This window comes from Chenopodium album, chromosome 26, assembly GCF_948465745.1.
Source record: "Chenopodium album chromosome 26, dcCheAlbu1.1, whole genome shotgun sequence".
Taxonomy (NCBI): Eukaryota; Viridiplantae; Streptophyta; class Magnoliopsida; order Caryophyllales; family Amaranthaceae; genus Chenopodium; species Chenopodium album.
In genome coordinates, this window is record NC_137859.1 from 2,601,769 (window position 1) to 2,618,424 (window position 16,656).

Below are 16,656 nucleotides of genomic sequence, written 5' to 3' on the forward strand. Positions count from 1 at the left end.
ATTATTTTTAATTTTGGTATCAATACCGGAAAAATAAAAGAGAAATTATCAAATGGGTTATTTACATGTGTCATAGTCAAAGAATGGGTGCCTTACACGTGTATTGTGTATGGTTGAGATTTCATTCAGATTTGGATTTGGATTTGATGACTGAACAATTTTTCAGAACTCGTGCATGGACGAGTTTATTATTAAAAAATTGGTGAATTTATTAAAGTTTTTGATTAGATTATGAAGAATTTATATATTAAATTAGTATGGGAATTCACATGGAAGGTTAGGATGGTGAATTTAATTGTCTAAACTCTAAAGTTAACATGTAAACATAATATAAAACGAATTTTAAGTAGTGTTATAAGAATATTAGATTTGATTCCCGACTTTTTACAATGTCTAGTCTTGTTAAATTCATCATGAACTTTTTCACTATCTCGAATCCTTGTATCTCAAGCAAAAAGATGATAAAGTACGTTTGATCTAGAAACAATTACCAGTATTTCTTATTTACATTTGTTTTCATTCAAGAACATTATACAATGTAGTCAATGATTCAATTCATTTTATTAGAGCAAAAAAATACCAAGCACACAGATCTGCATCTCACGCCCCTATAAGATGCACCATCAAAGACATTAATCTACACGGTCAGGGCAACCATTATTTCTTCGGCATAGAATTTGTCTTCCTATCCGAAAACATGAAGAAAGCAAGAATTGTGGAGAAGGTCAGCAGCAAACACCAAATTTATCTCATTGAAGAAATAAGATCTAAACAGTGTACAATGCGAAAAATTTCATTATACACCTTTTTAACGAACCAGAGAAATATAAACCATATACAACACAAAAGAAAGCGTTCTTAACTACTATGTGGGGACCACATCTGGTATAAGAGGCGATGATCCCTCATCCTCTGACGTCCGTTTCTCAGTTTCCTGGCTAGTTTTCTCACTTTCGTCCTGGAAACCTTGTTTGAACCTATCATAGTTTGTGAGCTCCGCGGACTTGAAAGGACGTTCACCTAAAACTTTAAGCAAGTCCTCTTGATGGAGGACTTCTTTTTCAAGCAACATTTCAGCAATTTTAGCGACAGACTCCTTGTGTTCCTCGATCAATTCAACAGTCCGCTTGTATGCCTTGGATACCCACTCTCTAACCTCTTCATCGATGATTGCACCAGTCTTGTTACTGTAGGGCTTTGACATTTCAAAGCCATCTTCCTTTTGGGGGAACGAGAGAAGACCCACTTTGTCACTGAAACCATAGACTGCAACTTGGGCATATGTCATTTTGGTCACCTTTTCCAAATCATTCTGAGCTCCCGTCGATATTTTACCAATCAGAACCTAACAAACCAGAATTATAAAAATTCATGTCAAATGCCCAGCAAAAATGTTTTCATACCTACATTAGCTCAATTCCTCATAACTAGGAGATATATATCAAGCTCAGCTATCATCGTAAACCCCTTCGACAGGAATTGATAGTCACATATAAAAAAGTGGAGTGCTATTGTAGTTAAGAAATAGTTGGCAGCTTTCCTAATACAGTATTTTTAGATTATACAGTAGCCACAAAGTTTAAAAGATGAGTAGATAAAAAAAAGACAACGCATTTCAAAAATACTCTGTAATTCAATTAACCTGCCAATATCTATCAAATAAGGGGTATCTAGGTAGGGACAATGTGAATGAATTCCAGATACAGGAAGTATAATTGTACTAAATGTAATTTAGCACAAGGGAAAGAGGTGCAAGTACCTGTTCTGCTGCTCGGCCACCCAGGGTCATGCAAGTCATGTCAAAAAGCTGCTCTTTGGTCATAAGAAGATTCTCATTTGGAACATATTGTGCAAATCCTAAAGCAGCTGTTCCACGGGGAACTATTGTGACTTTCAACAACGGCTCTGCGTGTTCTAGGAACCACCCAGCAACAGCATGCCCTGATTCATGGTAAGCAACAGTCCGTCGTTCAAGCTTGCTTATTACCTGCACAGCCAAAAAAAAAAAAAAAAAAGATTAGGGATTCCCTCTCTTATGAAGTAAGCAAAGCTGCAATTCAATTAAACTTAAACTATACCCTGTTTTTCTTCTCTAGGCCACCGATAACTCTATCTATAGCTGATTCAAAATGATCCATAGTAACCACTGTCTTCTCGTTCCTTGCAGCAATCAATGCAGCTTCATTAACAACATTTGCTATGTCTGCTCCAGCAAATCCAGGAGTAAGTGCTGCGAGCCTTTGCGAGTAGTATGAAGGTTCATGATCAAGCTTAACCTTTTGCAAATAAATCTGAAAGATCTGTTCCCGGCCTTTAATATCAGGTTTGTCAATGGAGATCTGGCGATCAAATCGACCAGGTCTCAACAAAGCTTTATCCAATATATCTGGCCTATTTGTCCCAGCAAGAACCACCACTCCAGTGGTAGTTCCAAAACCATCCATCTCAACAAGCAGCTGATTGAGAGTGCTTTCTCGCTCATCATTAGAACCAGAAAATCCTCCACGTCCTCTAGCCCGGCCGATAGCATCAATCTCATCAATGAAAATAATGCTAGGTGCACATTGTCTTGCTTCCTGGAATAGGTTTCTTACCCTGGATGGTCCAACACCAACAAACATCTCCATAAAATCTGAACCAGATATGGAAAGAAAGGGTACACCGGATTCCCCAGCAGTGGCCTTAGCTAGGAGTGTCTTTCCTGTCCCTGGTGGGCCAACCAAAAGAGCACCTTTAGGTATTTTTGCACCCAAATCTTCATACTTCTTCGGATTCTGAAGGAAGTGCACAAACTCCATAATTTCTTGCTTTGCCTCATCACAATCAGCAACATCCTTAAAGTACACCTGAACAATGGCTAGTAACTTGTAAGCGTTGAAACAAAATGCCAAAATGTAGAGTATTAAAAAACTTCAACAGCCACAGGCATTACAGTTTCCCCTCAGTTGGAATAGTGTATAATTAACAATCATACATCCATATTCAAAAATTAATTAAGAATCTAACCTTATTCTTAGCATTCTTATCCACTTTTGTAATTTGGGCTTTTCCAATATTAAAAATTCCACGAGCTCCTCTTCCACCAGTGCCACCAACACCTAGTCCACCTTGCATCCTCCTACCCATGAATAAAAGTGATCCGAGAATTAAAAGTGTAGGTGCAAATCTCATCAATTCCTGATACCAGACCATTTCATTCGTATACGTAACAGGCACATAATCATGGGGATCAATCCCCAAGGCCTCCTGGGCTTCCTCCAACTTTTCTTCAAAGTTTTCAACACTTCCAATGGTAAAATAGTACTTGTACTGGCCTGACTGACCTCTTGAAGGTGAACCACTGGTAGGCCCTTGTACTTCATCATTGGTTGTCTGATTCCGTGGTGAGCTCCTCACATAAACTTTAGCGACTGATTTATTGGTGACAACTATATGATCAACTAGACCAGGTTCCAGAACCTTATTTTTGAATTCTTGGAAACTAATCTGCAAGAAATAAACCAGAACAACCATCACGCAAAAGTAAATTGAGAGTATAGACCACTTAATAAAAGCATACACAGAGGTGGGAATATAGCAATAAAACATAAATCAGGTGAAAAACCAGCCATTATATAGCAGAATATATCAACCAGTCTCAGCAATAAGCACATAACAGGACAAAGCAGCATGGAATACATTTTATTAAGTAATACAAAATAAACAATATCATAAATTCAGCAGTTAAGATAATCACAAAACTAAAGCTTTCTTCAAGAAATTGAGACATGTAAAAGGTTCTATATAGAGATAGAGCAGAAGAAACACCCAGAATGACTGAAAAATATCCTAAGCACACTGAATAACACTCTGTAGTCTGTACAAGAACTGGTGCCGAAAGAGATCAGTGCCCACACCAAATTAATCAGGGATTGCAAAATTAATAATAAACAAATAAACAATGAATAAAAGAAGAAAATCACAGAAGACAGATTAGGCAGAAGGTCTTGACTCTGAAAATTACATCAAAGAGCACTCTGAAAATGTAATTAAAAAACCACTCTACTCCCAAACAAGTCAACGACTAATATCCGCGCCTTTCAGTTTGCCATCTTCTTCATAAGCCAAATCCAGGTGTATAGTAACTATAACATAGACAGAAATAACTCTACAAAGTTGCAACTCTTGCAAGGGTACACCATACACGGCATACACTATTCTAGCAAACTGTCACCTTTCAACAACAACGATTTGTACGGATATGTAAGTTTTTAGGATGAAAAGAAATGCAATACTGCATAGTCTGACAATAGTTCCATCTTTATCAAAAGAACACTATGATAGTTTGAGCACTAAGCATTAATATTTTTTTTTGACAGGTAGTCCTACTAATTGCCTACATGGCCCATAAGGGTTAAAAAAAGGATTAAAGATTATATTCTGGCCTTGGTATTGCATAATCCGCACAAAAGGGTCTAAAGTGAATTTGTTTGGGGTTGAAGATTATAAGTTTAAAATCTATATATAAATAGCGACATGTCATAATTTATCTGAGTCATTTCGTAAGAAAAAACTGCAGTTCTAGCTCTGAACTGCAAAATTGTTTTAGGTCCAACAAAAAGCTAGAAGAATGGCTGCTCTATATGATCATATGCAAGATAATGTGAAAACAAAGTCATTAATATTTCTTACCTGCTGCTGCTCACCAGGACCAAAAGAAAATGTTGAGAGCAAAAGCCCGAGCATCAAAAGAGGAGTGAGCAAATTCTGAAACTGCTTCATAAATGCTTCTTGAAAATTTCCTTGATCATCGGTGTTTGAGTTTGATTCCTCTGAAAATTTGAAATGACAGAGAATTTAAATTTGAATAGATTGGTAATTCTCTTGTTTCCTATCCCATTATGACACTAGGTCAAATTAAACTCATCTAGCTACTATCTAATCCTATTACAACTTCCATTGTTTCCACTTTGACACATCACCTCTACCAGTCAACAATGGCCATCAAAACCCTGCCTAAAATTTTATGGAGTAACTATACCTAGCAAGCTACATATTTTAATTCTATGAGCCTACAATCAAACAAAAACCATCATCACCATAACCTTTATCAACTCCACTTCACTGCCTGCAAGTTGCAGACACTAAATTTTTGTGGATTGAGAGAAGAGGTAAAATCAGCAGTCACAATGGTTAATCATTATATAGCACAATCTTTACCCAGAGTGGCCATAGTTCCTTAAGTCGTTTCAATCTTAAGATTCCTGCTCCCTTTATAAATACAACTTGTATGATACAAGTTTATCTACAAGGTTTCCATTTATTAGATCAGCCTACCTAAGACAGCATCAGGTAATCAACACATCCACATCCCTAACAGGAGCCAGATTATCACATAATCACCTTTTTTTTTTTTTCCCCTGGTAGCAAATTTGATCTTTCATTCAGATGAAATCTGCTTCGCCTAACTCAAGTATCCAAAAGTGTATAATATCCCAACCCCTGGATTTTATACATCTAAATGATAAACATAGCATGAAATGAAATTTAAAGACACTCCATCAAGAAGCTCAATGTTAATACATCTCATAATGTAACCTCTTGAGAAATAATAAGATAAGTGACAAGAATGTAAACTAATTCAGGCCCCACGTATATTTTTTAACAAGAGTAAGACCTTAAATATCCTGACAAATTTGACAGAAATTAATTCATAAGTACCCTAAATACAAAATAATATTATAAGGTCATATGATAGTGATATATGTAAAACAAAACCTGATTCCAGGAACAACTACAAACATCTGAGGAAAATCCTATAAGAGCAAAGCGAGCATACTATTTTTACATGACATCCAATTATATCTTTCTTTTCCAAATGGTAACCCATTCTGCACAATGTTATGGTATGTAAGCTAATTTAATCATTCCAAGATTCCAAGTGGCAAGAACCTAGAGGCTGGAGCCATCCAACTCACTAATGACACGATCTTAAACAATACTGCTATAGAAGCAATAGAGTCATTAGCTCTAATTCATACCAACACACCAGACCTTCACAGCTAGTCAGTTTCAACAACTAAAGAATGAAGCTCAAGTACAACCCTAAAACTTCACATCAATCAAAGCCTTAATCCCATAAGTGGGGTCGGCTAACATGAACCAAATTTGATTATTCCGTGTAGTCATCGACATAAATCTTCCTCCTCCAACCCTGAAACTTTGCATGATAAAGCTAAATAGCTAATAACCCAAAAGGTAATGAACCCTGCATCAGAAGCTCAGGTGCACAACTGTATGTGAAGACTTGCTACTCCCCTAATTTAATTAACATATATATACCGAGCAAGAGTGATGCTAAGCTGATCAAGAGTGTAGATTGATCGATACGCCAACAAGAGGGTAATCCAAACAATGTTTCTAGCTATCTTCTACTTGCATTGCAAATACCCCTAAATATACCTTTTTCTCCAATCAACAATCTTCATATACAAGCAACAGTATAGAGAAAATGAGTATACCTTTAGACTCCGATTTCTGCTCATCCGTTTTCGGTATTTCCTTCTTATCCTTAGGATAAAAGTTTTCATAGTCTGCAAACATTCAATTCAAACAACAAGATTAAAACTTGACTTCATAAACTAGAAAATAATCAGAACTTCCGAAATTAACCAAAAAAAAAAAAAAAAACCTTACTCTTTTTCTTAGGGGCTTCACTAGAGAAAAACCTACACAGTCTAGGATTTGCAAGCATATATTTAATATCAGATAAATAATCCTTATTTTGAGCTCCAATTGAAGCCAAATAACTCCTCAGAAACCCTAAATTAGGATCAAATCGATTTACAGAGGAATTAACACATGGAATTCTTAATACACTTTCATCAAGAATCGCTGGCCTCCCTTTGTAGCATCCATTGATAAGATTCTGCAATCAAACCAACAACATAAAAAATTAAAAAAATCCCAAATCAATTCCCTTCTAAAACCCACTTTTTTCAGCAAATTAATGGTAAAAATCATTGAAAAAGAAGAAAAATCAATACCCTTGATCGAGAAGAACGAGAAAAAGAACGACCCAACTTAGAGAATATCATAATTATTGTTATTCGTTCTTTTTTTTTTTTTTTTTTTTGGATTGGGTTTGATATATTGGGAGATACCCAGATGAAAAAATACACAGATCTGATGGAAAAAAAAAAAAAAAAAAAAAAAAGACGAGAAATGTGAATTTGGTTGAAATGAAGAAGAAAGTGGAGAAATTAATGGGTGAATGATATTAATACAGAAAGGCCTGAAATTTCATGAAATCATGGCCGGAGATTTTTATTTCAAAGACGAATAGGGTTTCATAACTTCGGTAGTTCTACGCTTAAGAAGAGGATTCAGCTCCTTTTTTTTTCTTTTTTTTTTTTAAGAATTTTTGGTTTTGAAATTTTTTTTTTTTTTTTAAATGGTTTTTACGTAGTAAATAACTTGATTAAGGGGTTTTCCAAAAAAAAAAAAAAAACTTGATTAAGGACCTCGATTTTCATATTGGCATACACTCATACAATCATATTACTAAATATTGGTTAAACAAAAGACACATACTCCGTATTAAATGGTGTGATTGACTAAAACGTTTGATCAGACCGTCTGACAAGAAACCAATTACGTAGTACGAGTATATATAAATGAAACATTAAAATGAACAAAAAAATACGGAGTATTTAAGGAGTGATTCTTTAAAGGTTGATATTTTGCGCTATTAACTGACTTGATAGAAATTTTGGAGAATTATAAATTTATAGCCCTTTGATGTACTTTTAGGAGTTTTGATAGATGTGCAATTTTAAAATGATCAAAGTTGCTTGTGCAATTGTGCTAATATACTTGTCAATATTTTTATGTCAATGTTTGATAAGAATGAAGTACATTTTTTTTTTTTTTTTGGAACTTAGGTTGTAAACTAATTGTGAATATGTAGTGAGAAGTTGAGAACAATCCTTAACTTGTACTTCGTACATATAATGAATGAACAAATGGGTTACAATGTGCATTACAAACAATTAGATAGTTATGATAAAATGAATATATAATTCATAAACTAAACTCCATATTTTTCTACGTTTGAATGAAATTTCTAGAAATATATTCATTTATTCATATAATCAATTTCATTGTCAAGGTAATATGTTTGTGGTATATATATATAGTAGTAAAAAAATTTAAGAACAATATTGCACTAATTTATATTTTACAATACTTATTGACACGTATATCGTAGAATCTCCGTTATCTCCCTTCATTCTTTTTAATCATAACTTTGTGCTTTTCATGCTTACCAATGGACATTTTATAAAAATTAATATCATCAATTTTACAATTAATTTTACATTTGTAAAATTATACGAGTATAAGTTAACATTGTTAAAGCACTAATCGAGACAAATATAACAAGATTTTACATGACTAGTAATAAATTACAAAAAAGCATGCAGTTAAAAAAAAACTTTTGTGAATAGCTTAAAATTTCAAACCTTGCAATTAAAATAAATGGTCGAAATACTTATATACACATATATTACTTTGCTCTATAGATAATACCATTCCAATCACATCCCAAAAGTTGTGTAGTTAGAAAGTGTAAGCTTTTAAGCAGCCAATTGTGGACTAGTGATTACATGTACTTGCCTACTTGGTTTAGCTACTAATTTATTAGAAGTAAATAAACAAATAATAACATTTCTTGATGCCCAAGCCAAGCCAGCAGGCTAATTGACCTGACGTGGCCCGTTTTAATGCTTCCTTTGAAATCAAATACTTGAACATCCAAATGAAAGAAATAAATGCTGTCATTAATAAATAATAATAATGATAATACTTCCTCCGTTCCTGAAAGAACGATCCATTTAGCCTAATTTTAGTCCCAAAAATAATGACACATTTGTATTAAAATACCCACCAATTTGAACAATTTTTGTGTAAAATTAGCTTTCACATGGAGTAAAAATTTGATTTTCAATGTAATTATACTACTTTCTCTCTCTATTTTTTACAAACCCCATGTAAATTTATCTTTCCAACATACTCTTACTTCTTTTTATTTAACTTTCTTAATACCCTCCTTTCAAAAAAAAAAAAAACTTTCTTAATACCCGCGTAATCAACCCAAAGGGTCGTTCTTTTGGGGACGGAGGGAGTAATATATAATAATGCAGCTCATACTAGGGTATGTTTTGCTATAGCTAGAGGAGTGGAGGCCCAGATTATATCTCGGCTTCCCACTAATTTGTTGTAGGTTGTTTGACTTTTGTTTTTGAGATATAATAATAATAATAATAATAATAATAAATTTTTTTGGAAAAACATGTGCACCAAAGAGACACTTTTTGTGCACTTCACAACTTTGCTATTCAGTTATAAGGAGATCATGTCAATTCAAAACTCTACTTACCCATTGCATGGAGTGCTTGAGTGCTTCATGTCAAACTTTACACCACCTATTGCATGATTGCATCTACAATACTACATCTTCTCACCTTACAATAAAAATTTTCAACAAATACTAGTATTAGTTATATATAATCAACTAGGTTAGATCCCGTGTCATGTACAATGATCTTTAGTTATATATTTAGTTATATAGTATTGATTGAGAAGTATTACTGTACTCCGTATAATCATAAATTGGTCGAGAAAATAATAAAAGTATGAAATATGTTAATTTGGTATTTGCAATTTTAATTTTACCTTCCAATACACAACTAAAACAAAAGTAGGCAAAAAATTTGAGCAATATTTTTTCTTATTGTAAGAGTATTTTAAAATTTTGATTTTTGGTATATAATTACCCATTTTTTTTAGAAAGATTTGTGAATAAAACTTTTATTTTAAATATAATAATTACTACATGTTAATATGGAATATTTAAATAATAATAATAATAATAATAATAATAATAAAATAATTTTGTAAATGATTTGTTTCCTTAATTGAAATATTTTTTTTTAGAAAAAGAAAAAAATAACTAAGGACACACCAGGAGATGACACGTGTCATTGCTGGTGTGTCTTTTAGTATATAGTATTGATTGATTGATTGATTGATAAATAATACTAACCTTCTAGCTAAAATTAATTGAATTAGTGAAGATTAATATTTGTTAAGTAACAAATTCAATAGTGTATACACCCGCCACTAATTAAACTTTAGTCATTAGCTGATATTTAGATCTTGTACTCTTTAACTTATTATAAGTAAATATAATTTCAATTCAGTAAAATAAATTAAGTTTAACAAAGCATAAGTTTAGGTTAGTAAATATAAATATTAATTAAACAAAAACTATATTGTATTTCAAAAAAAAAATGCTAGTGAATTTTAACTAGAGAGAGCAAAAAAAAATTAGAAATATCTTTCAAAAAAAAAAAAAAAAAAAAAAACCTACTAAAGGGAGTTTATAGTTTGGGTCATACAACATGCGAAAGGAATATGGGCTTGTTTCACTAGTCCATTGGACAGAAACCATATTTCAGCAAACTGTTGCTTCAGATGAGATGAGATGAGATGAGATCCAACAAAACAAACCTTTTCTTTCATGTCTATCGTTTTTCTGTCTCTCTCTCCTTCTTCCTCAATGCGATTGTCCCTGAACTTCTACTCACACTGGTAAAGATCACTACTTTACAGTATCAGAGTTATCTAACACACAAACCCTTCAATGGGCACTCCATCTGCTGCCCTGTACTCTACTAAATACCCTCTGAGTTTCCAATTCTCCAGCAAAATTTCAGCTAGGCATTTCAACAAACACCTGGTGTGCCAAAGACAATCATCCGTCTCCTTTCCCAGTAGCGCGGTAAATTTGTCAAATTTCTCTGCTTTTTCGTTAAATTCAGCTAATTTTAGGCGTGCCCATGTTCTTCAACCTGTTAAATGTGCTTATGCTGAGAACCCCAGTTCAAATTTTCAGCCCCAAGTGATTTTACAAAATCTTAGGAACTTGTCTTTTGATTCTGTTAAAGGGGGGTTGTCTGAATTGACTCCAATTGGTGCTATAAAATGGGTTGGGTTTGCTGCAGTTGCTATTGCAGCGGTGAAATGGGCAGTTAATTTTGTGTTCAACCCTTTTGTTTGGATGTACTTTAGTTGGTCATGGTTATTTTGGCCATGGCTTGTGGCAATTGGGCTTGGGGTTTATGGTATTTATAGTTTCCGAAAGCATTGTCATGGCGAAGCTAGTATTGTTGAGCAACTTGCCATTGTTACTTCTACATTCACTTGGCTTACACTAGTTCCACCAGCATTTTTCAATGGGTTTTTAGAAGGATGGCCATTTGTGTTCTTCTTTGTTTATCACTATTTCTTCTTTCTCAATGTGAGCATTCGGAAGCGGCTTTATGGGGATTATTTTCTTAGGTCATATGATACCAAGTGGGATGTGAATGTTCCTAGTTTGTACCGGGGTTTGTTCGGTGTAGGAGTTATGATTGGACATTGGCTTGCAGCATTCGAGGGGCCAGAATTGCATCTTATTCCAGGGGGATGGAGCAACATTGGAATATGGGGTCTCATAATGGCTACGGTTTTTATGCATTACAATGCCTCATTGTACCTGGCAAAGTACTCAGAGAAGATTGTAGAGCCGACTTCAGTTGTTCAATTTGGGCCATATAGATGGGTTCGTCATCCTATCTATGCATCCACGATGCTTTTGTTCCTCACGTATTTTGTGTCACTCCGGGCTCCACTGAGTTGCCTTTACACAATTGGCGTTTGTATACTGTATTATGATCAGAAAGCAAAGTTGGAGGAAGCATTGATGATAGACACATTCAGAGAGAGCTATATTGAGTACATGAGCAAAGTTAGGTACAAATTTATTCCTTTTGTTTACTAGATATGTCATATGATTCAGTACTAGTATTAGGTGTTTGTGATAATTGATAGATGCAATGGAATATGAATTATTATAGCATTTCCTCAACGCGCACTTACTTCTATGGTTGTTGATTAAATGTTTTTTTGGATCTAGTTAATCAGTTCCATCTTTTCTATTCATCATACTCAGCTAGACTTGTACAATATCATCTTCCTTCCATTTCCTCTCATTTCATTGTTTATCTAATTGGGAGAAGCATGGATTTTCTATATTTGTTTGCAAATGATTAGTATCTTAATGTGCTTGTTACTGCAAATGTCCTGCAAAATGTTTTAAGACTATGAAAAGAAAAACTTCTCTCAAGGTGTGAGAGTTTTATGTTTCTTCATAGCTCTAGTTGAAATTATCGAAGTGTAGGGTCTATATTATGTACCAGTACATGCTGTAGTTGTAATCTACTGCTATAGTTGTTCACTGTTCTTCCAGAGTCTAGATTGCATTAGCTTTGTCCCAATAGGTTTATCCTCAGATTTGTGTAATTTTTTTACTTGGGGCCGTTGGGAATATTTGGGAGTATTGGAACAGAGGTCTCGAGTCAAAGGTCAATTTGCAAACATACCTTATACTGATGCAGTAATTTACAATTTTTGCATTTCAAATTTTGCAGTAAGAGATGTTGTATACACCAGTACATACTAAGCCTTTTCCCACTAAGGTCCTCATCTTAGCTTTTAGGCAATGCTAAAAGTATCCTTGCTTTTCCCTTACAACTGCCTTTTGTTTCCTCTTCATCTCAGTATACTTGGGCTGATTGCAATTAGACAGGCTTTGACAGGCTTTTGGTGACTCTCTTGATTATTGATCTCAATTCCAAATGAATATGGTTTTGCTTCTATCCTATTCATCACATTATTGCTGTAACATCTTTGTTGCCCTGACACCTCCCCCCTCCCCTCCCCAAACAAAGATACTTTTGAACATTGGTAAGTCCTAGGCTGCCCTACAGGCTGCAATCATCAATGCATATTTCCTTGACCTGTAAAATCATTTTGTAGAAACCGGAAGCTAAAGCCAAAGGCATTAATGTTGGGGGGTTCACGTCACCAGATCTCAAGTGCTCACACACACACACACACACACACACACATGAATATTTGGTGGAGAGAACTATATATGGAAGACAAAAAACCTAATACAATTACTAACGAGTACCACGATTCAATTTATCAATTTCTTGTGTTATATTGATAAATTGAGGGAAGATGGTTCATTAGCATATTAGAAAATTATTATTTTTTACTTATTGCAAGAAATCAAAGAGATCCATGTTATATTTGAATAATGCTATTTTCCTGTGCTGTGAAATACATTCATATGAGGCTTTAAATCAGGTGACTTTGTTGTTCTTTTCTTGTGCACCTTTCAAGAAGGATGGACTGAATTGAAGTTTCTCTATCTTGTCCATGTTTTATGAGTAGTGATTTATTTGTTTGATTGTTTTTATTGCTACAACCTAAAACAAAAATGAGAAAAACCCCACGATTCAAAATGGCTATTCCATTACAACTATTGACTCTAAAACATTGGGCCAACATTGAAACTAATGCTCCTTAACAATAACCTCTTCATTCTGATTACTCAATAAATTTGAACATCTTCGATCCTATCCTCATTCAACGCAAGTTTAACTGTAAGCCATAAAACTCACAAAAGTCAATGACAAAGCTCCTCTCAGAATAATAGCACAATTCACATTAAAAATTTAATGTCGTAACAATTAGTAGAGTGGTATAGAATGATTGGGGAAAAATTCACATTAGAATAAAAAATGCCTCAAATCTAGAACTTATTTCCTTAGAATGCACACATCTCTAATTTTCTACGATTTAACCTCACAGGAAAAATTATTGCGCAGAGCAGATCCTTTTTTTCCCAATGAAGGTGTATGATCATATCTGACCATAAGGAAAATTCTATCTGTTAAAGCACTATGAACCATCTTAATGGTAAAAAAGTTCTTAAGCTTAATATGACATTTTAATATCCTTCTTTGTGCCTCAATAATCAATTGAGGAAATGTATCATTGTGAGATGCACACATGATGGAATATTTAAGGATATTAAGACAAGTTAAACCCTATAATACTAATGCAATGCAGCCTTAATTTCTAACATTAACCATTCCATACACTGAGTTTTATTGAACTAATATACTAAGGATTACTAACCACCTTTACGTGAAATCTAAAATCAATTAAGTACATATAAACATTTAATCATTCAAAATCTGAAAGCCAATCTTCAAAAACATCCAGATTAAGTCTCTTAACTTCAGTTCCAGCCTTCCAGGTCTCAGCTGCATGTCCAGCAATATTGTTTCTTGTATGTTGCCACAACTTACTTTGGTGTCTATCTCTTGAGCATCATCAAAATCTATTAGGGTCAAATCTTTGATTTTTGATGAAAAAGGAATAGATATAGGATGAGGTTGACGTCCAAGCTTCGGTTCTTAAACTCTGTTAAATGGTTTTGCTGGTGTCTGATGAGAAAGTATCAAGACTGGGTCCAAATTTTCAAAAGTTTTGCAACGAGGATTAGGGGAGTCAGAGTTACATAAAAAATAAAAATAAAAAATAAAATTTGACAAATCATCACAAAGTTTTATTACGAGGTCCTAATGAAAATCATCAATTAATGTTATTACTCAGGATTGTAAAACTAAGCACGTGATCAGTGCTCATTTTCAATGTACTGTTGATAGAGTATGCCCTTGCAACAGTTGGTGATGGATATCTATGGACACTGTGAAGATATCGTGTTGATGTTGGCCTTTGTATTGTTTAAACTATTGTCCATATTCTGGATTGTCATATTAAAGTGATACAAGAGGCTTTTGCCAAAGCCATCCAAATTAAATCAAGTCTTTTTCCATTAGTTATGGGCTTCTTTGACCTCTATATTGCCATTGGACTCTCTAATGTGTAACATCCTCCAATTCTCACCCTCAATAACTTGTATAGCTGTTAAGACTGCTGAATCCACATAGCCCATAAACTTTTTCTCCTAGAAGTCAATTACTTTAACATGTCCGTTCTTCAACCAGCCTCTAGACCAGCTATGCTAAGAAATAAACAGTCATGGGGAATCGGTGAGGTCAAACAATGTAGCCTTTTTCTTTATTTTTTGGGTGGGGGTATGATCTGGAAAAGGCAGTGAACTATCTCCAGTGTGCTAACAACTCTGAATTACAATCACCCCATAACTTTCTGACTCTGTAACTTTATCTCGATTTAATAATCAATCTATCAATTTTGCAATAACACCTTTAAATATTTGTCTTGAATTTGGCACATTCAACCTGAATTCATGACACTAAATTGATGTAACATGAAAACTTTCGATATAGAATTTTCTCCCATAAAAAAAGTTTCTTTTTCTTTTTTTTTTTTCTAATTTAAAAAAAACCTTTAATAGATTTAAAACTTCAGCGCCAAAATCTGTCTTCCAGCCCATTTTAGTAATAAATGATTATACGGTTTGTGGGCAGTAGCTGGACCTTCTGTGTTTGGCAGGATTTTCAAGACTTAAAATTATTCTATTTTTGCTGTTATAGCTTGAAAGAATTGTCTGGTCTTCGTTCTTCTTTGTGAAACAGGAATTTGTAATACATAATGTTATTTTTCTTGCTTGCATCATAGGGCTTTGGTTCTGATGTATTGCCAATCTCTTTAGGTCTTTTTTTTTTTTCCCTCTTACCGGTCAGAGAAAGTGGCCAATGATTTTTAAACATGTTAAAAGAGACAATACTACTGATCCTTTGCAAGGATGAGAAACTCATGAAAAGGTTTATGAACACTTTTACGATTGTTAGTGTGTACAGTAAGGTTCCCCCTCAGCCCCCCTTCCTCCCTCCCAATAATTTTGTTAGAACTTACACTGAGTTGTAGAAGAAGTGAGTAAGACATTTTGTCATTTTATCAGATATTTGTCATTCATTACTTGTGATCCCCTTTTTCTTTAGACGTGTCTTTTACATTTTCCATACTTCGGGAGACGGATATAGACGTTACCAACTTCCTATCATCTTAACATTGTGAGAATAGAGACTCTTTTTAGCAATATTTAAGGTGCACTAATTAATTGTGGCAAGCTTTGGCACAATGATAGACGTTTGTCCATACCATTGTCAATGGAGACCAGAGATTCCAGCCTGGAATTAACATTTTGCTATGCTTGGTGGGCGATTTGCTTATAGTTAGGTGCTCTCTGATGCTGAAATGTGGGGGCAGCTTTCAGGTTTGTATTTGTCCTGCATCTTTGTGGCTACCACTGGTCTTAAAATTTGGTTTCCGTCCTGCATTCTGATATATATGCATTTATGTGATTGTATACATGTATACATCATTCACAAACAAACAATAGGTTTTGTCCTGCTTTCCAAAGGGACTGTGTTTGGTTATGTGCCTATGTGGTTATTAAGCTAGAAGTTTTCTGGATCTGAAAAATCTTATTTGCAATTTAACTGCATTGCAATCTTGGATAAGAAGGTTCTCCTGTTGGATAACTGCATCTACCGTTATATTATAGCGGACAACTTGTGTGCTATCAATGACAACTCATTGATGCTTCTTAGCTGAGGTAAGCAGCTGTACGGAGTTATTCTGAAAGTGACTTTTTAGTAACTATGCATATTATGGTCACTGTATGACCTTTTGCTGCAGCTCTCTGAAATTCGTGTTGTCGCTGCTGTTCATGTCGACTGTAGGAACATAGATCATAAATTAGTTATGAGTTGCTTTTTTCATATAAGC

At 34.2% G+C, this 16,656-nt stretch overlaps 2 protein-coding genes across 2 annotated transcripts; one reads left to right on the plus strand and one right to left on the minus strand.

The window, feature by feature from the left end:
- Positions 1-725: 725 nt before the first annotated feature.
- On the minus strand, positions 726-7,387 carry LOC145616574 (ATP-dependent zinc metalloprotease FTSH 10, mitochondrial-like). Its single transcript, XM_081671325.1, has 8 exons — positions 7,026-7,387; positions 6,676-6,907; positions 6,501-6,572; positions 4,672-4,811; positions 3,007-3,486; positions 2,079-2,846; positions 1,760-1,987; positions 726-1,345 (listed from the first exon to the last, which is right to left on the minus strand). Exons 1-8 carry the CDS (start codon positions 7,074-7,076, stop codon positions 866-868), a joined length of 2,451 nt encoding a protein of 816 aa, XP_081527451.1. The 5' UTR covers positions 7,077-7,387; the 3' UTR covers positions 726-865.
- Positions 7,388-10,557: 3,170 nt separating this feature from the next.
- Positions 10,558-12,043, plus strand: LOC145617868 (uncharacterized). The gene has a single exon (XM_081672623.1). The coding sequence runs from the start codon at positions 10,685-10,687 to the stop codon at positions 11,861-11,863; it is 1,179 nt and encodes a 392-aa protein (XP_081528749.1). The 5' UTR covers positions 10,558-10,684; the 3' UTR covers positions 11,864-12,043.
- Positions 12,044-16,656: the final 4,613 nt, after the last annotated feature.

Coding starts and splice junctions, on each gene's coding strand:
- LOC145616574 (XM_081671325.1), bottom strand. CDS start 7,076: ATGATATTCTCTAAGTTGGGTCGTTCTTTTTCTCGTTCTTCTCGATCA. Junction 6,908..7,025: donor CTCGTTCTTCTCGATCAAGG/GTATTGATTTTT, acceptor GTTTGATTGCAG/AATCTTATCAATGGATGCTA. Junction 1,988..2,078: donor GCCTAGAGAAGAAAAACAGG/GTATAGTTTAAG, acceptor TTGGCTGTGCAG/GTAATAAGCAAGCTTGAACG.
- LOC145617868 (XM_081672623.1), top strand. CDS start 10,685: ATGGGCACTCCATCTGCTGCCCTGTACTCTACTAAATACCCTCTGAGT.